At 36.8% G+C, this 16,830-nt stretch overlaps 2 protein-coding genes and 1 non-coding gene across 3 annotated transcripts; 1 reads left to right on the plus strand and 2 right to left on the minus strand.

Annotated features, from left to right (window-relative positions):
* Window positions 1-186: 186 nt before the first annotated feature.
* LOC113061948 (transmembrane protein 79-like) lies at window positions 187-3,551 on the minus strand (the record flags this gene model as incomplete). The annotated part of the gene is made up of 4 exons (XM_026231457.1): window positions 187-615; window positions 1,923-2,145; window positions 2,251-2,433; window positions 3,218-3,551. Coding segments are annotated over 4 exons (933 nt in total), but the record flags the coding sequence as incomplete, so codon positions are not given.
* Window positions 3,552-7,796: 4,245 nt separating this feature from the next.
* Window positions 7,797-7,987, plus strand: LOC113062656 (U2 spliceosomal RNA). The gene has a single exon (XR_003278567.1). It is a non-coding gene; the product is annotated as a U2 spliceosomal RNA (small nuclear RNA).
* Window positions 7,988-9,273: 1,286 nt separating this feature from the next.
* On the minus strand, window positions 9,274-16,722 carry LOC113062450 (lanosterol 14-alpha demethylase). Its single transcript, XM_026232302.1, has 10 exons — window positions 16,423-16,722; window positions 15,701-15,799; window positions 15,448-15,624; window positions 15,198-15,324; window positions 14,456-14,630; window positions 14,252-14,371; window positions 12,898-13,093; window positions 11,928-12,023; window positions 11,667-11,835; window positions 9,274-9,793 (listed from the first exon to the last, which is right to left on the minus strand). Exons 1-10 carry the CDS (start codon window positions 16,576-16,578, stop codon window positions 9,603-9,605), a joined length of 1,506 nt encoding a protein of 501 aa, XP_026088087.1. The 5' UTR covers window positions 16,579-16,722; the 3' UTR covers window positions 9,274-9,602.
* Between the last annotated feature and the right edge of the window lie 108 nt (window positions 16,723-16,830).

A 16,830-nucleotide genomic window follows, 5' to 3' on the forward strand; every position in this document is an offset into this window, starting at 1 on the left:
ACAATACAGTGAAGATAATAAATTTTTTGAGCAATAGTGAGAATTTAGGATGTGAATGTTTAATTATCATGAAATAAAACAAGACATTATAATGATCCTTCAAACAAGCTTCATTTTCTTCAAGTCAGATTTTTGTTTCCTTCTGATTTCAGATGCGCGCGTGTGTGTGTGTTGTATATATATCAGTGTGTGAAGTCATAGTGAGTCACTACTCAGGTCAGATTTCCTGAAAGGCTGAATCGGGAGCGTTTGCAGCAGTCAAACTGGTTTTGTCTCATGACACACATTGAGTTTCGTCTCATTCATCCTCTCTTCCTTTCAGTGCGAGCGGAGTCTTTCATTCAGTCTTTATGTTTTGATCTTCTGGATGGATGGATGTGAAGTCTGCGGTAAAGCACTCACTTTTTATTCAGAAGTGGTTTTCAGCCCCACCACCTCTGTTTAGGGGGCGGAGCTGTTGGGGGCGGGGCCAAATGAAACACCGCCTCCTGTCCGCTCACTGAGCCAATGAAATAAAGGTTTGCGCCCAGCAGAACAAGCAGAGGCAGGAAGGAGAGAGCGAATCCAAACGCTCGTACACTGCTGCCGAACACAACACACACCCAGTAGATCAACCTGAGAATAAAACACACACACACACACATACATTCAGAAATTGTGTAAACTGAAAAGAAGAAAAAAAAAAGGTCTACTTTTTGGAATCAACAAGTACTTAACGCGTTACTTTCTGAATACCCAGCATAATATCCAGATCTCTATTTCCAAATAAAAACATATTACATTTATTTACTTGGTATTTTAATCATGTAAATGCTACATTTAAAAGTCATAAGTAACATTTTTCCAAGTAGGAAACACGTAACATTTCCATTCATTGAATTTACTTGCAAACACAGTTCAAAATCTCTCCCTTGTAATGGATAATATTGAATTTATTTTTAATAGTTGAAAATCTCTGCCTCAATGTAACAGTGACGTAACTTTAGAGAATTTTAATAATGCAAGTGCTACATTTAAAAGTCTTAGAAGTAACACTTTCCAACTTAAAAGTATCATTTTTCTAAGAAGCACATTTTTAGATCATTGCAATAATGTAAATGTTACATTAAGTCTTAGAAGAAACATTTACACAATAAACGTAACATTGTGTATAAGATTTATTTACATGAAAATATAAGTGAAAAGCTCTCCCTTCCCCAAAAATGCAACACAATGTAATTTTAGAGTATTGCAATAAATATAAACTAACTTTTTTCCAAGAATGAAACATGTAACTTTTATTTATTGAATTTATTTATTAATACAGTTGAAAATATCTTCAATTCCCCAGTGTAACATATTTAGTCATTTTAGCGTACTGTAGTAGTGTAAATATTACATTAAGTTTTAAAAGTAACATTTTCAAAGAAAATGTTTAAACATTGTAACATAAATATTGGTAACAATTTTGGAGTGTTGTGATTAATGTAAATGTTACATCAGTGTCCCTGGAGCACAGAAGCAGTCTGAAGTCTTGGGGTATATTTGTAGAAATGGCCAAAAATACATTGTATGGGTCAACATTATACATTTTTATTTTATGCCAAAAATCAGATCATGTTCCATGAACATATTTAGTAAATGTCCTACGGTAAATATATCAAAACTTAATTTTTGATTAGTAACATGCATTGCTAAGAATTAATTTGGACAACTTTAAAGATGATTTTCTCAATATTTAGATTTTTTTGCTCCCTCAGATTTTCAAATAGTTGCATCTCCTCCAAATATTGTCTTCCTCACAAACCACACATCACTGGAGAGATCATTTATTCAGTTTTCAGATAATGTATAGATCTCAATTTCGAGAGATTGGCCCTCATGACTGGTTTTGTGCTCCAGGGTCACATATAAGTGTCTTAAAAGTAGCTCCCAACACGCACCTGCCGAGGACGAAGATGATGGTGAGGAGCGGCACCAGTTTGAGCATTTCCTGTTGGGTGTACGTTGCCATGACCGCGAGCTGCAGGAAGTAGAGCAGGTACAGGTGCAGCGAGTCTCGCACGAAATGATGGTGAACAACCACCTCACGATTCTCCCACGTCCCGTCAAACAGAGGCTTCAGCGTCCCGAACCTCACACGAGACACACCCTGAACCAGCACTCCTGAAAATCAAATGCATCACGGTTTCCACAAACATATTGTGCAGTACAACTCTTTTGTGTGTCTATAATTTATATATATATATAAATATATGCATATTTGCTCACCCAGCACGATGGGAATGATGGCAAAGAATGCACAGCGCAGTGTGTAGATCAGTCTGAGGGCGGAGCTGTCGAGGGGAGGGGCATCAAAGGGGAGGAGCTTGTATCCTCCCCATGTTAGTAACGGGAAAAACACCGCGGCAGCCGTTACACAAACACACAATCGCATAGCGTCCACACAACTGTCTGAGAGAGAGAGACACAGATCTGTGATCAACAACATGTCAATAAACTTTTGATACTGTATCCCACAATGCAATGCACTCTGCTTGACCCAGGTTATTATTGTATCATATAAAAAAGTTACTCGAAATAAACATAACGACTCCATTTGAATTTAACATGTATTTTAAGTAACTATTTAACAAAAAAGTTTAGATATTTTATATTGTAACTTGAAATACAAGTTAAAATTTAAATATCAAAAAATATATGTTACGTAAGATAAATGTTAACTGGAATAACGTGAATAAACAATTTATTTTAGTTGCTAACACAACATTTCTCATTGTTATTTAGTTTAACTTACTAAAATAACTTAAATTGAAACTAATAAAAAGTCTTATTAAAAAAAATCTTATTAAAAAAATGACAACAAAACAGGAAATATAAATATACTAAAAAAAAAACATTCAAAATATTTAATAAAATAAGTAAAACTAAAATATAATGCTAACTTTAACTGAAGGATAAGAAAATATTAAAGCAACTTAAAACATATGCATTTTCAGCTTATTTGCTTCATTTTTGTTTGTTTAACTTGATGTGAATAAACTAAAATAATAATAAAAGCAATATATTAACAACAATTTATTACAATATAAACAATATATTAATAAACTACAAAAGACATTTTTTTTTAAAAGCTAATAAAAATTATAAAAACACAAAAAAGGTACTAAAATGTAACTGTGCTCCAGGGACACACATGCTTTGAAAACAAACCGTAGTGATTATTAAAGGTGTTTACTTTGGGGTTTGTCTATGTCATCGATCCACGGCGGGTGGAAGTGTTCAGGAGGGTTCGTGTGGAAGCTGTGCACATACAGAGGAATCTTCTCCATCTCGATGTGCTTCTGGACGTCCTCGTGTCCCGTCGGCTGCACGATCATCACGTTCGGTGTGAACGCCTGCGCGGCTTTCTCTGGACACCAGGCGTCCTGGAGCTGTTCTCCATCGTCCTCGTCATCAGCGAGCGAGCCGTCACTGATGTCCCGTGGCTTCTCCTGCGTCTCCGTCCGGTCGCTCTCCGGCTGATCTCCATCAAAGCTGTGGAGCTCGCTGGGCTCTGGGAGGTCTGAGCTCGTCTGCTATGCTTCAGCATGTTCAGATCAGTCTGATTTCTGGGCTGGACTGTCGATCTGGTGATCATCTCTGTGGTTTGGTGCTCAATCTAACTCCAGTCAGACCCTTTGAGTTCAGGATGAATATGAAGATCTCTGCTAACAGAGTCCTGAACACAGACAGAAACGGATTCGGTAAATCAACATCTTCTCAAAGTGCACAGATTATTGCAGATTAATCCTTTAACTAACAATTCCCGGTTGCTTACTTAAATCCTTTCTGAGGAATAAAGTTAAAAAGAAACAGCATTTATTCAAAATAGAACAATTTTTCTAACAATATGCATAAACTACACTCTTAAGAAAAAGGGTTCATTGGGGTTCAGTATAGAGCCATAGGGTTCTTACTCAACTCCAAAGAATCTTTTTATCTAAAAAGGTCTATAATGATAAGAAAGAACCTTTTTTGGCACAAAGGTTCTTTAGGCTATTATCATCATATATTACATTATCCTGCAACATTTGTATTGTAATTTTAATTATTGTTTGTAGTAACTTAATATCACATTTTAATCATGCTGATTTTTAGAGAAAAACTGAAATGGCACTCTTCGTGTGATATTGATTTACTACATAAAATGATATAAATATTATACATTTCTAACCCCATCTTGAATTTTGTGATCATTCACATGCTTTCATAAATCATTTGAATACACAGAATAATGCAGTGAAAGAACGCACTCAAATGCACACGAGCACTTGTTGACTTCATCATGTAACTTTACATTAGCCTAGATGTGTGCACTTTTTAGGCACGATTTGTTTAGTTTTTTGAATATAATTTGATTACTGTTAAAAGGCACATCTTTTAAAACAAAAATGCGAGTTCACATATCACACATAACACGGTGGAAAAACGTAATATAGAACTAGCTACTAAATTAGTTAAAAATGCCTATCCATATAGAGATATGATTCGTGAACCCCAAACTGACTCAAATGATTCGCGATCCCGCTTTGAACTCCTGAACTGACAGTTTTGGCCTTTATTCAGCCAAGGATGTGTAAAATTGATAAAAAGATAAAAACTTCACTTGATAAATTGATATTGATAAATATATGTTTTATTTTAAATAAATGCTGTTCCTTTTTAAACTTTATTTATCAAAGAATTCCTGAAAAAAGTATAACACAATGTTCTGAAGATCATGTGACACTGAAGACTGGAGTATATTCATTTAATGCTGAAAATACAGCTGCACATCACAGAAATAAATTAAACTTTAACACAGATTCACACAGAACACAGCTGTTTAAATTGCGATTATATTTCACAATATTACGGTTTTGCTGGATTTCTGGATCAATATAAATGCAGCCTTGATGAACAGAAGAGACTTCAAACAAACTACAAGTCTTAAACTTTTGAATGGATATATATGTTGTGTAAAATTATAGATTATTATAAAATCTAAATATTTCTAACATTGTATAAAACAACATGCGTAAAAAAGCATCTGTATGCAAAATATCCACTGTTTTCTGTATTAATAAATCAACACAGTTCAAGTAGAGCTGGTGGATCAGGGTTTATCAGTGAAGAGATTCCTCATGCATTAGTCAGCATTTAACACACACACACACACACACACACACACAGTGTTCCTCTGATTCATTAGTGTACACATTAAGTGGATCAGACAGTGAACAGCTGAGTGTAAAGAATAATGCAGTTCAACCGGTTTCACCTGAGCGCACAGAAACACAACATCCTAATAGAAACTACTCACAATTACAGCCAAAGCCTTCATTAAGAGCTAATACAATCACACACTGCTCTTACAAACGGCACTAATGTGATATTTAAAACACGACCTTTTGTATAACGTGAGAGATTTCACATTAAAGTTTAATATTTCACCACCAACAACTGCCTTGACGTTTGAGAAAGAGAAAAAAACGCCGTTGTTTCTTACCTGAGACTCCATCGAGAAGATTAAATAAACGTATATCGAGTATTATAAGAGCTCGGACGTGTCAGACTCGATCAGACACGCACAGGTGTGACAGTCCGCAGGTAAATCATTTCTGTCTCGATGTCACGTGACTCTCGTCGACGCCTAGACCAGAGGATTTCAAGTTAAGCGCATTTTGATGGCCTTTTTTAAAACTTTTTTAAAAACTGCTTTAAGCATGTTAGAAAATAAAAAATAAAAGTGATTACATTTTAGACGTCAGCTGATAAAAGTTGCAAATTCACCGTTTACTGGACTAAAAATAATAATGATTAATTCTGACTGTACAGAACCTGGAGCGGAGCACGCTTTCGTATCTGAATTAGCGTGTTTGTTGTTCCTCTGAAAGGAAACGAAACTAGCTTATAAACGATTTTTTTTATTACAGGAAATGCATTTATTTACTTTTCATAACATGAAACTTGTTTACTAGCGCTGCACGTGTGCGCGAATCAGGGGCGGTGAAACGAACTACTCCTCCGCTGAGCGACAGCTCCCTCAGCCAATCACAACGCTAGGTGCGCTGCAGCAGCCAATCAGAGTGCGGGATTGCCAGAGGGGGCGTCCACGCACACGCGGAAGTTAGTATGTAGCTGGGTAGCGGTCGCCGTGTGTTTTCCAAACACATCATGAGAAATATCATATTCCGTTTGACTGAATCGATTATTTAAATATTTTAATATCTAAAGGACATCATGAGTGGCACGTGCAGGGAGGTAGTTACACTGCAGCTGGGGAATTATTTCAACTTAATCGGGACGCACTGGTGGAATTTACAGGTGAGTGTTTAAAAGCCAATATATTGAGTATATTTACAGATTAATTATTATACAACTAGAAGAATACACGACCTGTTCAAATTATTATAGCCTCAGAGAAGAAGAAAGTTTGGTAGATTACACATCTAGGATCTATATTTGCACCTGTATTTTATTCTGGTAAATAATGGTTTCTACATAATAAAGCTAGTTTTAGTAGCTACAGGAAAAGTGTGGTAAAAAAATAAATAAACAAAATGACAGAGTCTGACAGCTTATAGCTGAAATGAAACATTCATATACATGTTTATTATCATTAGGATATTAAATATAATGTTCCATGAAGATATTTCGTCAATTTTCTACCTTAAATATATAAAACCTTAATTTTTGATTAGTATTAAGCTTTGCTAAGAATTAATTTGGACAACTTTAAAGATTTTTTTCTCAGTATTTACATTTTTTCTGCACTAATTCCGAGTATAGGTCACGTTCACCTAATTAATATTCATGAGCCTAAACGTTGAGACGTGAACGCGCGGGATTCACGCAATGTTGTGAGTTTGATTCTATCAATCCTGTAAGTATTTTCATATTTAAATTTAATTCGACTCGTGCTTTAAAGCCTCGATTTATTGCCCCTAAATACAAAATGCCTGTGATCTTATAAAACACAGATAGGAATATTAGCGTTTCTTTAAATTAACATTACTGTTTCTATTATTTGAAATACATATGAGGTGTAACGGTAGTTGTGTATGTTTTAACAGGTACTTACTTATGTATGGTAATATTGTTTATGAATTTATTTTTTATTGTATCTCACATGAAAAACATTTAATTGCGTATTACTAATGCTGATGATTAATTTCAGGTGTGTTTTATTTTGGAACTCTCCGCCATTTTTGGATCGCAGGGGTAGTTAAAGTTTTTGTTTGTTTAGTTATTTTGCAGACGACTGAGATATTTTATATGTTCACAGTTTTAATATTTACCTGTAGGTTTGTAGATGGATGGTATGTAGTTTGTTTTATGGTTCTATTGGAGATACCTACTCAGTGAAGGTGATCGTGCAGTACCGCATTTAACCACACGAGGCGCTTCAAGCGAATGAAAAGCTTATTTTTTCATTGTTATTTTATCTATCTGCTGTCTAAACTCCAGTAGAAAAGAATTCGGTGTCTTTATTTTATGATTACTGACTATTAAGAAAGTTTATATCGTTTTATGGTCGACTAACTCCGTCTTCGTGTTTGATTGGACGATGGAAACGCAGCGTACCGGAAATAGCAGACTCCGCGTGTCTTGAGGAGGTTTTCAGCTCCTCGTGAGAGTTTTGAGTGTGTAAGTGTTTCTTGTGAGTGTCCGAGTGTTTGTGTTTGTGTTTGTGTTTGTAGTCTGAAGTGTTTATTGGACGCTAGTTCGCGTCTCACCGTCTTTCAAATGTGTAGCGCGTCGAATCAGTTCCTCAGCGCTGAGAGGTTGTGGGTATCGCTTCTCGGCCTTTTGGCTAAGATCAAGTGTAGTATCTGTTCTTATCAGTTTAATATCTGATACGTCCCCTATCCGGGGACCATATATTAAATTGATTTTTGGATACTGGAGATGGAATAGGGGCTTGCTCCGTCCACTCCGCGCATTGACCCGGTATTGCAGTACTTCCGGGACCGGTGCATCCCCACTTGGGGAGATGAAATAGTTAATGTTAGAAGAGATGATAGGCGCATGTAAACTTAGTTTGAAGACATATTTAAAGTACTGTCTTTATTCGTATATGTATATTAAACAGATATGTATTCCGCAGTTAAATGAGAAAGATTATGTAACATAATTTATATCGTGTAAGATGTATACTCCCTTGGGTACACTTTAAATAATTAAATGGAACATAATGTAGTGGTCTTTATAATCACAATATTTGAATAACAGATGTTTGATTTACTGAAGACATGTCTGAAAATTGATTGCTGTTGCATATCAACAAATCTGAAAACCCCTTATAACTATCCGAGATGTTATTTACGATAAACAACTGTTTAATTAGTTCTAGTGCTGAATTCGATTGCTCTGTTAATCAGTCATAATCAGAAATCAAGGAGAAAGTGTGTTTATGTTTGTTCTCTTCAGGGTTTAGACTCCTGTCAGCTTTTACTAAAGACATACAGTGAAACAGTTATTCTGCAGCTGATCTTAATACACGTGCATTTGTAGGAGTTTCCCTTTCAGACGCCTTCTGAGATGAGTGACAGCTTTCTAATGATTATAAATGTGATATTACTTTAATGCAACAGGTTTGCTTTTATGAAAGAAAACAGTTAGTCGATAATTGATGACACAGGTTTCCTTTTTACAGTATCATGTAATATTTCTATATTCAAAACTTTATATTTAAAACATTACTCTCACAACATTGCATCCACGTTACTTGTGATCTTAAACAGTGTTAATATTCCTGACATGCCACTGTTGTTTTGTTCTGGTGGCATGCTGGATGTGTTTCAGGTTTTGTCTTCTCCAGATGTTCACTGATGGACTGGAGTGCTGTGGATTATTGAGATGTTTTTATCAGACTCTCATTCTGACGGCACCCATTCACTGCAGAGCATCCACTGATGAGACACTGATGCAGTGCTACATTTCTACAAACCTGATGAAGAAACAAACTCATCCTGATCTCAGATGAACTGAGAGATAACTACTGCTTTAAGACTTCAGGATGTTCAGGTACATTCAATTATATTTATTCTGACTTCTAAACGTAGAACTAAAATGTGCATGTATTATATATTATAATTCTTATGTATATTACATGCTTAAGAATAAAAAAGTGTGTTCTGGACTGTTGTGAAGCTGTATGCATGGTGGGCAATGAAGATATTTAACTAAATCGAAACCGAATCGAATGGTTTTCTTCAGAACACTTTTAAAATCCATCAAGTGACGAAAACATAGCATTAAACATCAGTCTGCCGCGTGTGTCTACATGACATGATTTTAATGTGAAACACTTTTCATACATTACACTTATTTGTTTTCTGGAAAATTAAATAAAAATAAATCAAACCGTTCTATCGTATTTCAATGCTTTGCTGCAAGGATGATTTTGACTCTTGGATTGGGGTTTGTTGGTAATCTGCAGGTCACTTTGGGTCAATAAAAGTCTTTTAAATAAGAAAGGTGCACAGAATAATCTCACATTACACATCCGACCCATGAAGCTGATGCATGTGAACTCAACACTGGTGCTTCTGTAGAGGCACTTCAGAGCTGCTCGAGCACTAATGGAGCGCGTCCCATCACTGCTGCGTCTGCGTCTTCCTCCGAGTGTATCTGATGATGGGGTTGTGTGGCGTGTGGATCATAGTCGTGTAGTTCACCGCGGGAAAGTGTCCTTCGACCAGCTCGAAGTCGTACATTCTCAGCAGAGTCGACCAGATGGTTTTAATCTGAACGTAGGCGAAGTTTTCTCCAATGCAGCGGTGACGACCTGCCAGAGATCAACCCACGAAGACCAGAAACATCAGTGCAGTGACTTTAAACCACATGTTTGTGTTCAACAAAGCAGAAATACACAACTGTTATCTACACGCTGACTTGATAACCTCAACCTGCTTGGGACTGGATTTGGAGACAGAACTGGAATGTTTACTCCATGGTTTTATTCAGAGTTTCTTGATGCATTGCATATAGATCTTGCTTTCTCTGGGAATTGAACCCATGACCTTGGTGTAGCTGCCATTTAATGCTTCTGTATTTAATGTTATTGTCTGGAAAGATGGTGGTTAAGATACCACAGTTTTAGATGACACTGACAAGTCTAGACCGCAAACACTAAATAATTCAAGTATAAAGCTCCCAACAAAAACAAACAAGAGCAGGAAACGGTTTTCTTTAAGTTGCTTTGGACAAAAGCATTCTTCTAAATGAATGAATCAAAATGTAACTCTGGTTGTTTTTTACTTTTGTAGTTCGATTGATATTAGCAACTTTAACCTGAACATTAGCAACGCTGCTGTCACTTTAAGACCTAATTCATGCTTTTCATAACGTCAAGAGAAAACATGCTGAGATCAATGATCAATGACGCTATTTGTCCCTTAATGTTTTAATCACACTAGATCTCTAGAATATTACAAATGAACATTCAAATTATGTTATATTATGGGTGGAAATAAAATCATGTTCATTAAAATCATGACAAGAATACTGGACGTGTCAACCCTCCTATAACATTATTTCCTACAATTTAAAAGGTATGGTCATCAAATGATTCTTTAGGTTCTTAATGAAAAGTCTGTAACCGCTTGGTTCAAATTTCTTAACGCTAATGTAAAAAACACCTTTTAACCCTGTCAAAAACAATGTAGAATTTTTGTAGCATGTTCCTTTAAATGTTAATGAGCTCTGCTGACTCCGCCCCTCTTCCAGCGGCTCTCTGAAAGATTGTTTACTTGAGTTGAGTTTGTGTGTATAATTAACTTCGCAACAGATGTCAATTGATTGTTTCTTTAGTGGTTCAACATAAAATATAATTAATTTGGGTAAATCTAAAAGCTAGTCTTTGGTCTTTATTCAGTTAATTTAAAATTCCTGTTTCTGTAAAAGTATGAAGAAGTATCAAACAGGTCTATGTATGCACATACAGCGATTAAGTTTGTCCTCCATTGTTGTTTCGGATACGTCATAAATGCATCACTCCTAGAGCAAGCTCCTGATGGTTTAATGAGTTGCAAAATTTCGCCAAAGTTCAGTTTTTCAACTCGCGTGAATCACGTTTTGCGTGTCAAAACGCCTGAAACGCTCAATTGCACTTCATCTATTGCGCAAATCAGTGGTGTGTTCAAAACAAACGCAAATGAAATGTTAAGCGTTAGTGAGTTTGAGTTTAAAACAACTACATTCTCGGCTGAAATACTTTGAAAACTACATTTCATGACACGAGAACAGTACTATTTAGAAAATTATCCAAATAAATGGTGGTAGGAAATCACAATGCTGTCTGAACTCAACTGACAGAAGCCCCCCCCCCCCCGTGACGCGAATACTGTGGCTCAGTGGTAGAGTATTGTGTTAGCAGTGCAAAAGGTTGTGGGTTCGATTCCCATGGGAACACTTTAGGTAAAAAATTATAAAATCTGCTAAATGCATAAATGTAAATGTCCAAATACACGTGAATATGCGCGCCCCATAACTGTCAATCAATCTCTGGTGGGAGGGGCTTGTTTTCATGATCAGCTCTATATGAGAAAGGGTTAAAGATTTTTATTTTGTGTCAGTCAAATTTCTAAATGTTTACCATTATATCGCCCACCTGTCACGAGGTCATGAGTGAACGTCGCGCTCTTTCTGATCAGACTCACCTGCTCCGAATGGGATGTAAGCGAACTTCTCTCCGGCGGCGGGGTTGTCCAGCAGGTATCTCTCCGGGTTGAAGTCCATCCGCTCTGCCCAGGTGTCCTGCAGACGGTGGTTGACCGTGGGAGACACACACACCTGGTGTCCCGGGGGAATGGTGTAGTCACCCACCTTCTGTTGAGCAAACACAGAGACACTGCACGGTCCGAAGTACTCTTGGCTTTAATATCATCAAACAGCCAGCTTTCCTGTAGACTCTTTCGTACCTGAGGCGTCTTGGCCATCCTCATCATGGTCATTATTGGTGGTCGCAGTCGGAGCGTCTCCTTCAGACAGCGATCCAGCAAACTCAAGTCTTTCAGCTGCGACAGACGCCAAAACAGTTCTTTAGTGTCTCGAGCAGTGATGTGACGTTCAGACATGCAGCTACCTGAAGAGCATGTTTCTACTTTCTGAATCAACAGAGTTCTCCTTTCCGTTCTTTTATTTGGTTTAACATGGTGCTAGCAACAGGAAGGTCATGGGTTCGATTCTCAGGGAATGCAACTGATCAGTTATAAAGCTTAAATGCAATATAAAGTGCTTTGGATAAAGCATATGCCATGAATGCATTAAAGAAAGTTCAGATGTGGTCTGAAAGGTTAATGACATTTATTAAATATTTATAACATAAAAAAAGTTGTAATTTATTAAATTAAAAATTAAATTTATGCATTTAGCAGACGCTTTTATCCAAAGCGACTTACATTCAGATTATTTTTACCTATCATGAATTTAAATAAAGCATTTTAAATTTCAAATGTATCTTTTAACATCATTAATATACTATTATAGCTTTTGTTAATATTTTGTGTTTTTGGATTTGTTTATTTCTTAGTTTAGTTTAGCACTTTAAATGAAATGAACACAAACATGTGCAATGTTCTCTTTGGCAGCTAATGAAATATAATATTTTATTTCAGTTAATGATTTTTAGTTTATAAAAATAGATTTCATTTTAGTTCTACTTAACTGTAATTATTGCTTTTTTTAATGTTATTAAAAAAATTTTTTCTTTTTTTTTTTTTTTTTTTTTTTTGGAAGCACAGTAGTTTTGAAGCTGCATAATTAGTGCAGAACCAATCACAATTATTCTGGTGTCATAATTATAGCAACAATGAGTTTTGTCTTGAGGACAGTCACAGAATGACTTCAGTAGCTGGTTTGCTGTTGAATCTAAGAGCACTGAAGAGTGACCTGGTCGTAGTGCAGAGGAGGCAGATCTTCTCCACACACACGTTTCTGTTCGCTGTAGCAGCGCTCCTGCAGTGCTCTGTCCCGCGCCAGGAAGAAGCCCATCCACGCGCTGGTGGTGGAGGACGTGTGCTGTCCCGCTAACAGCAGACCGATCAGCATCCCAGCGATCTCGTCATCACTCAGAGGACGGCCGTCTCTGCACAGCACAGATACAACACACTGGAAAAACTATATACTTCATACTGTATTTTCCAGACTAGAAGTCGCACTTTTTTTCATAGTTTGGCTGGTGCTGTGACTTTTAGTCAGGTGCGACTTATTTATCAAAATTACTTTGACATGAACCAAGAGTTCACATTACCGTCTCCAGCCGCCAGAGGGCGCTCTATGCTGCTCAGTTCTCATGTAGTCTACACTGAAGACATAGAGCTGTTTTTGTAATGTTTTCTCTTGGTTCTTGTTTCTAAATAAATGCGACTTATATATGTTTTTTTCCTCATCATGACGTATTTTTGGACTGATGCGACTTATAGTCCCAAAAATACGGTACTTGAAATGTCAGTATGCAATCATTTGCTTTTGTTCACAGGTCTTTAAAAAAAAGCTAAAATAAATAAAAAGCCAGAGTGTGTTTGTGCATGTATACAACATAAAAATTTGTGTTTTTATATTAAAATGTATATCATTACATTTATAGTAATGTTACAAAACAATTAAAATATTATTATTATATACATATTTTTTTAATTATAATAAATTATTAGAATATTAAAATAAGTTATATAATTTAAACATATAGTTATCATATAAAGGCATGCTTGTGCATGTGTGCAAGAATAAAATATATTTTTATGAGTAATATAATTTTATATTAAAACTAAATAATAATTGTATATTTTATATGGTTAAGAAAATATAATATGAATTATGTTATCAATTTCAGTTAGAAGAAATTATTCTAAATATTTTTTAAAAATTACATAAACATTAGAAAATTATATTCAGTTATAGGAAATTATTGTAAATTTTAAAATAATTTTTTTCCATAAACATTAATTAAAATTATCATATTTTATGAATACAAGTATTTATGTAAAAAAATTGTTTTATGTGTTCTGTAAAATACAATATATATTATAAATTATACGAATTTAATACAATTTAAAATGTAAGATATATATTTGAATAAAATCATATGTGTAGTGTGTATAATAAAAACAATTTTATTTTATAAAAAAAGTTTACCCAGTATGAAATTTTAATTAATTGCAAATTAAAGGTTATTAATGAACAATGTTTCACTAAAGTTCCAATAGTTGAAGATGATCCAGATGTGTGTGTGATGGTAACTCACTTGTACGTGGCGTCTATGAGCGTTTGCAGGATGTCGTCGTGTTTCTCCGTGGCTTCTCTTCGCTTCTTGATGACGTTATAAAAGATTTTCTTGATCTCTAAGTGAGCGCGATCCCTCCGTCTGAAGAAGAAAGCACAGAAACACAAGCTGGTGTGAGGTGCGAGCTCCTGTTCTCCTGTAGATTGGGTGATGATGCTGTGGTACCTGAAGCTGGGCAGCGGCAGCCATCCGGGCAGAAGCCACGCCTCGTGAGTGAAGCCTCCGTCCAGATCTGCGTACAGCTGCGCCACTCTCTCGTCCAGCATCCCGCGGATCTCACAGCCGTGCAGACAGCGGCTGGCCGTCAGGATGATCAGCTCCGACAACGCCTCGAACAGATCTGACCAGAGACAACACCGCGCACATGGAGGGACAATACTTTCAAGATTTAGCCAGAAATGTAAAATGTGCTTTAAATGCACACAGCCTCAGATCATTCAAGATGTGGATGAGTTTGTTTCTTCATCAGGTTTGGAGAAATGCAGCATTGCGTTAGTTTCTTAGCAATGGAAGTGAATGGGTGCCGTCAGAATGAGAGTCTGATAAAAACATCACAATAATCCACAGCACTCCAGTCCATCAGTGAACATCTGGAGAAGACAAAACCTGAAACACATCCAGCATTAAGATGATTTTAACTCACATGTTATTATGGATTATAGACTCAATGTGTTTGAGTTAAAATCATCTTAATGCTGGATGTGTTTCAGGTTTTGTCTTCTCCAGATGTTCACTGATGGACTGGAGTGCTGTGGATTATTGTGATGCTTTTATCAGACTCTCATTCTGACGGCACCCATTCACTTCCATTGCTAAGAAACTGATGCAATGCTGCATTTCTCCAAATCTTCTTGGATGTTCTTTATGGTGAGAAACTGACGGATGCAGAATAAATGCGTCTCCTTACTCCTCTCTCCGCGGTCTCCCCATCGTTTGAAATAGTCTTTAGTTTCCTCTTCGATTATTTCGACGTGTCGCTTGAACTGTGCGATGTTCAGCCCCGTCTTCAGCATCTTCTTCTGCTCCAGAAACAACTGTGAACAGACACAGATCAGATCAACACTGAATGTGAGACGAGAGCCTGGTCCAAATGACCTCCACGCTTTACTGTGATCCACATGTGAAGTTACATCTCCAGAAGAAGAGTGTGATCTTACAGGATTGGGCACGTCGTACGCGACTCCCTTTCCGAACACTGGTGTGGTGAGACGTGCATAAACGTCCTCCGCGTTCAGATCCTCGTTCTTGCTGTTGAACATGAGTGCGGCCGCGTCGCTTCCCAGCAGATACGTGAAGGTTTTCCCAACCATCGTGAAGCTGACCACAGGCCCGTACTACGAGACAACCACATCAGCACTGACATGAGCTCGGATCGCTGTTATTACACACCTGCGTCTGAACCACTCTCACCTTCTCGTAGGCCTGCTCCAGAAACTCAATGGGACTCCTGCCGAACGCCACGGCGTGCCCGAGGAAAGGAATACTGGACGGGATATGAGGAGGATACTTCTGAGGGAACCAGAGGACAATCATCTTTATAAGTGACAGTCAACAGATCCACAGAATGACAGACAGATTGAAAGATAGATACTCAGCTAACAGAATGTTCTTCCAGTAACATTAATAGAATGTTATCTGGTCTTAAAACATTAGCATAAAACATTATCATTAATGAAATTATTATTATTATTATTTTAAATACTTTAGTTGGACACTTTAAAAAGCTGAAACTCCTTTTTTTTTTTTTACTACGTTCAGAGAACATTCAAAAGTAACATTCCAACAATGTTTACAAAATGATCAAACGGAACGTTCCATTAACGGTCACATGTAACATTTTTAAATATTTAAAAAAAATAAAACTGATGTTTTGTATCTTCGCAGAACATTACGAAATCACTGGAAACACTGGCATGTATTATTAGAATATATATATATATATATATATATATATATATATATATATATATATATATATATATATATATATATATGTATGTATGTATGTATGTATGTATGTATGTATTAACATTTACTGAAATTTACTACACGCATAATTACTCACGCATGCACATTACATGATTTTCATGCACAGAGCAGGTCATGGGTTTTAGGTGATCAGGTGCACTCACTGTGTCTCCAGCGTGCTGCTGCTGCTGTCTGAACAGGAGTTTGCTCAGGTATCCCAGTGTAAGTGTGAACACAGAAGCGCAGAGCAGCACGGAGCTCAGACTCATCTTCTGCACGGTGTTCTCCAGCAGCTGACCGCTCACCTCCAGGATCGTCATATCTCTTATTATTCACTCCACAGCAGCACAGGCCAGGAAATCCGATGGGTTTAATAAAGCATGCAAGAAACCTTATTAAGATGCTGACGATGTTCTAGACCGCTGAAGTGCGACTGGCATATTTCTGATACTCTTATACGCTTTAATACATGGCCGTATCGGCCCCGCCCCCGCCTGATGTGAGCAAGCCGCTTATTGGTCATCTGGGTGTGTCCGTCAAGTAAGTCCATGCTCCGCTTCCGCCGTCTCGCG

This window comes from Carassius auratus, chromosome 44 (genome assembly GCF_003368295.1).
Source record: "Carassius auratus strain Wakin chromosome 44, ASM336829v1, whole genome shotgun sequence".
Classification (NCBI taxonomy): Eukaryota; Metazoa; Chordata; class Actinopteri; order Cypriniformes; family Cyprinidae; genus Carassius; species Carassius auratus.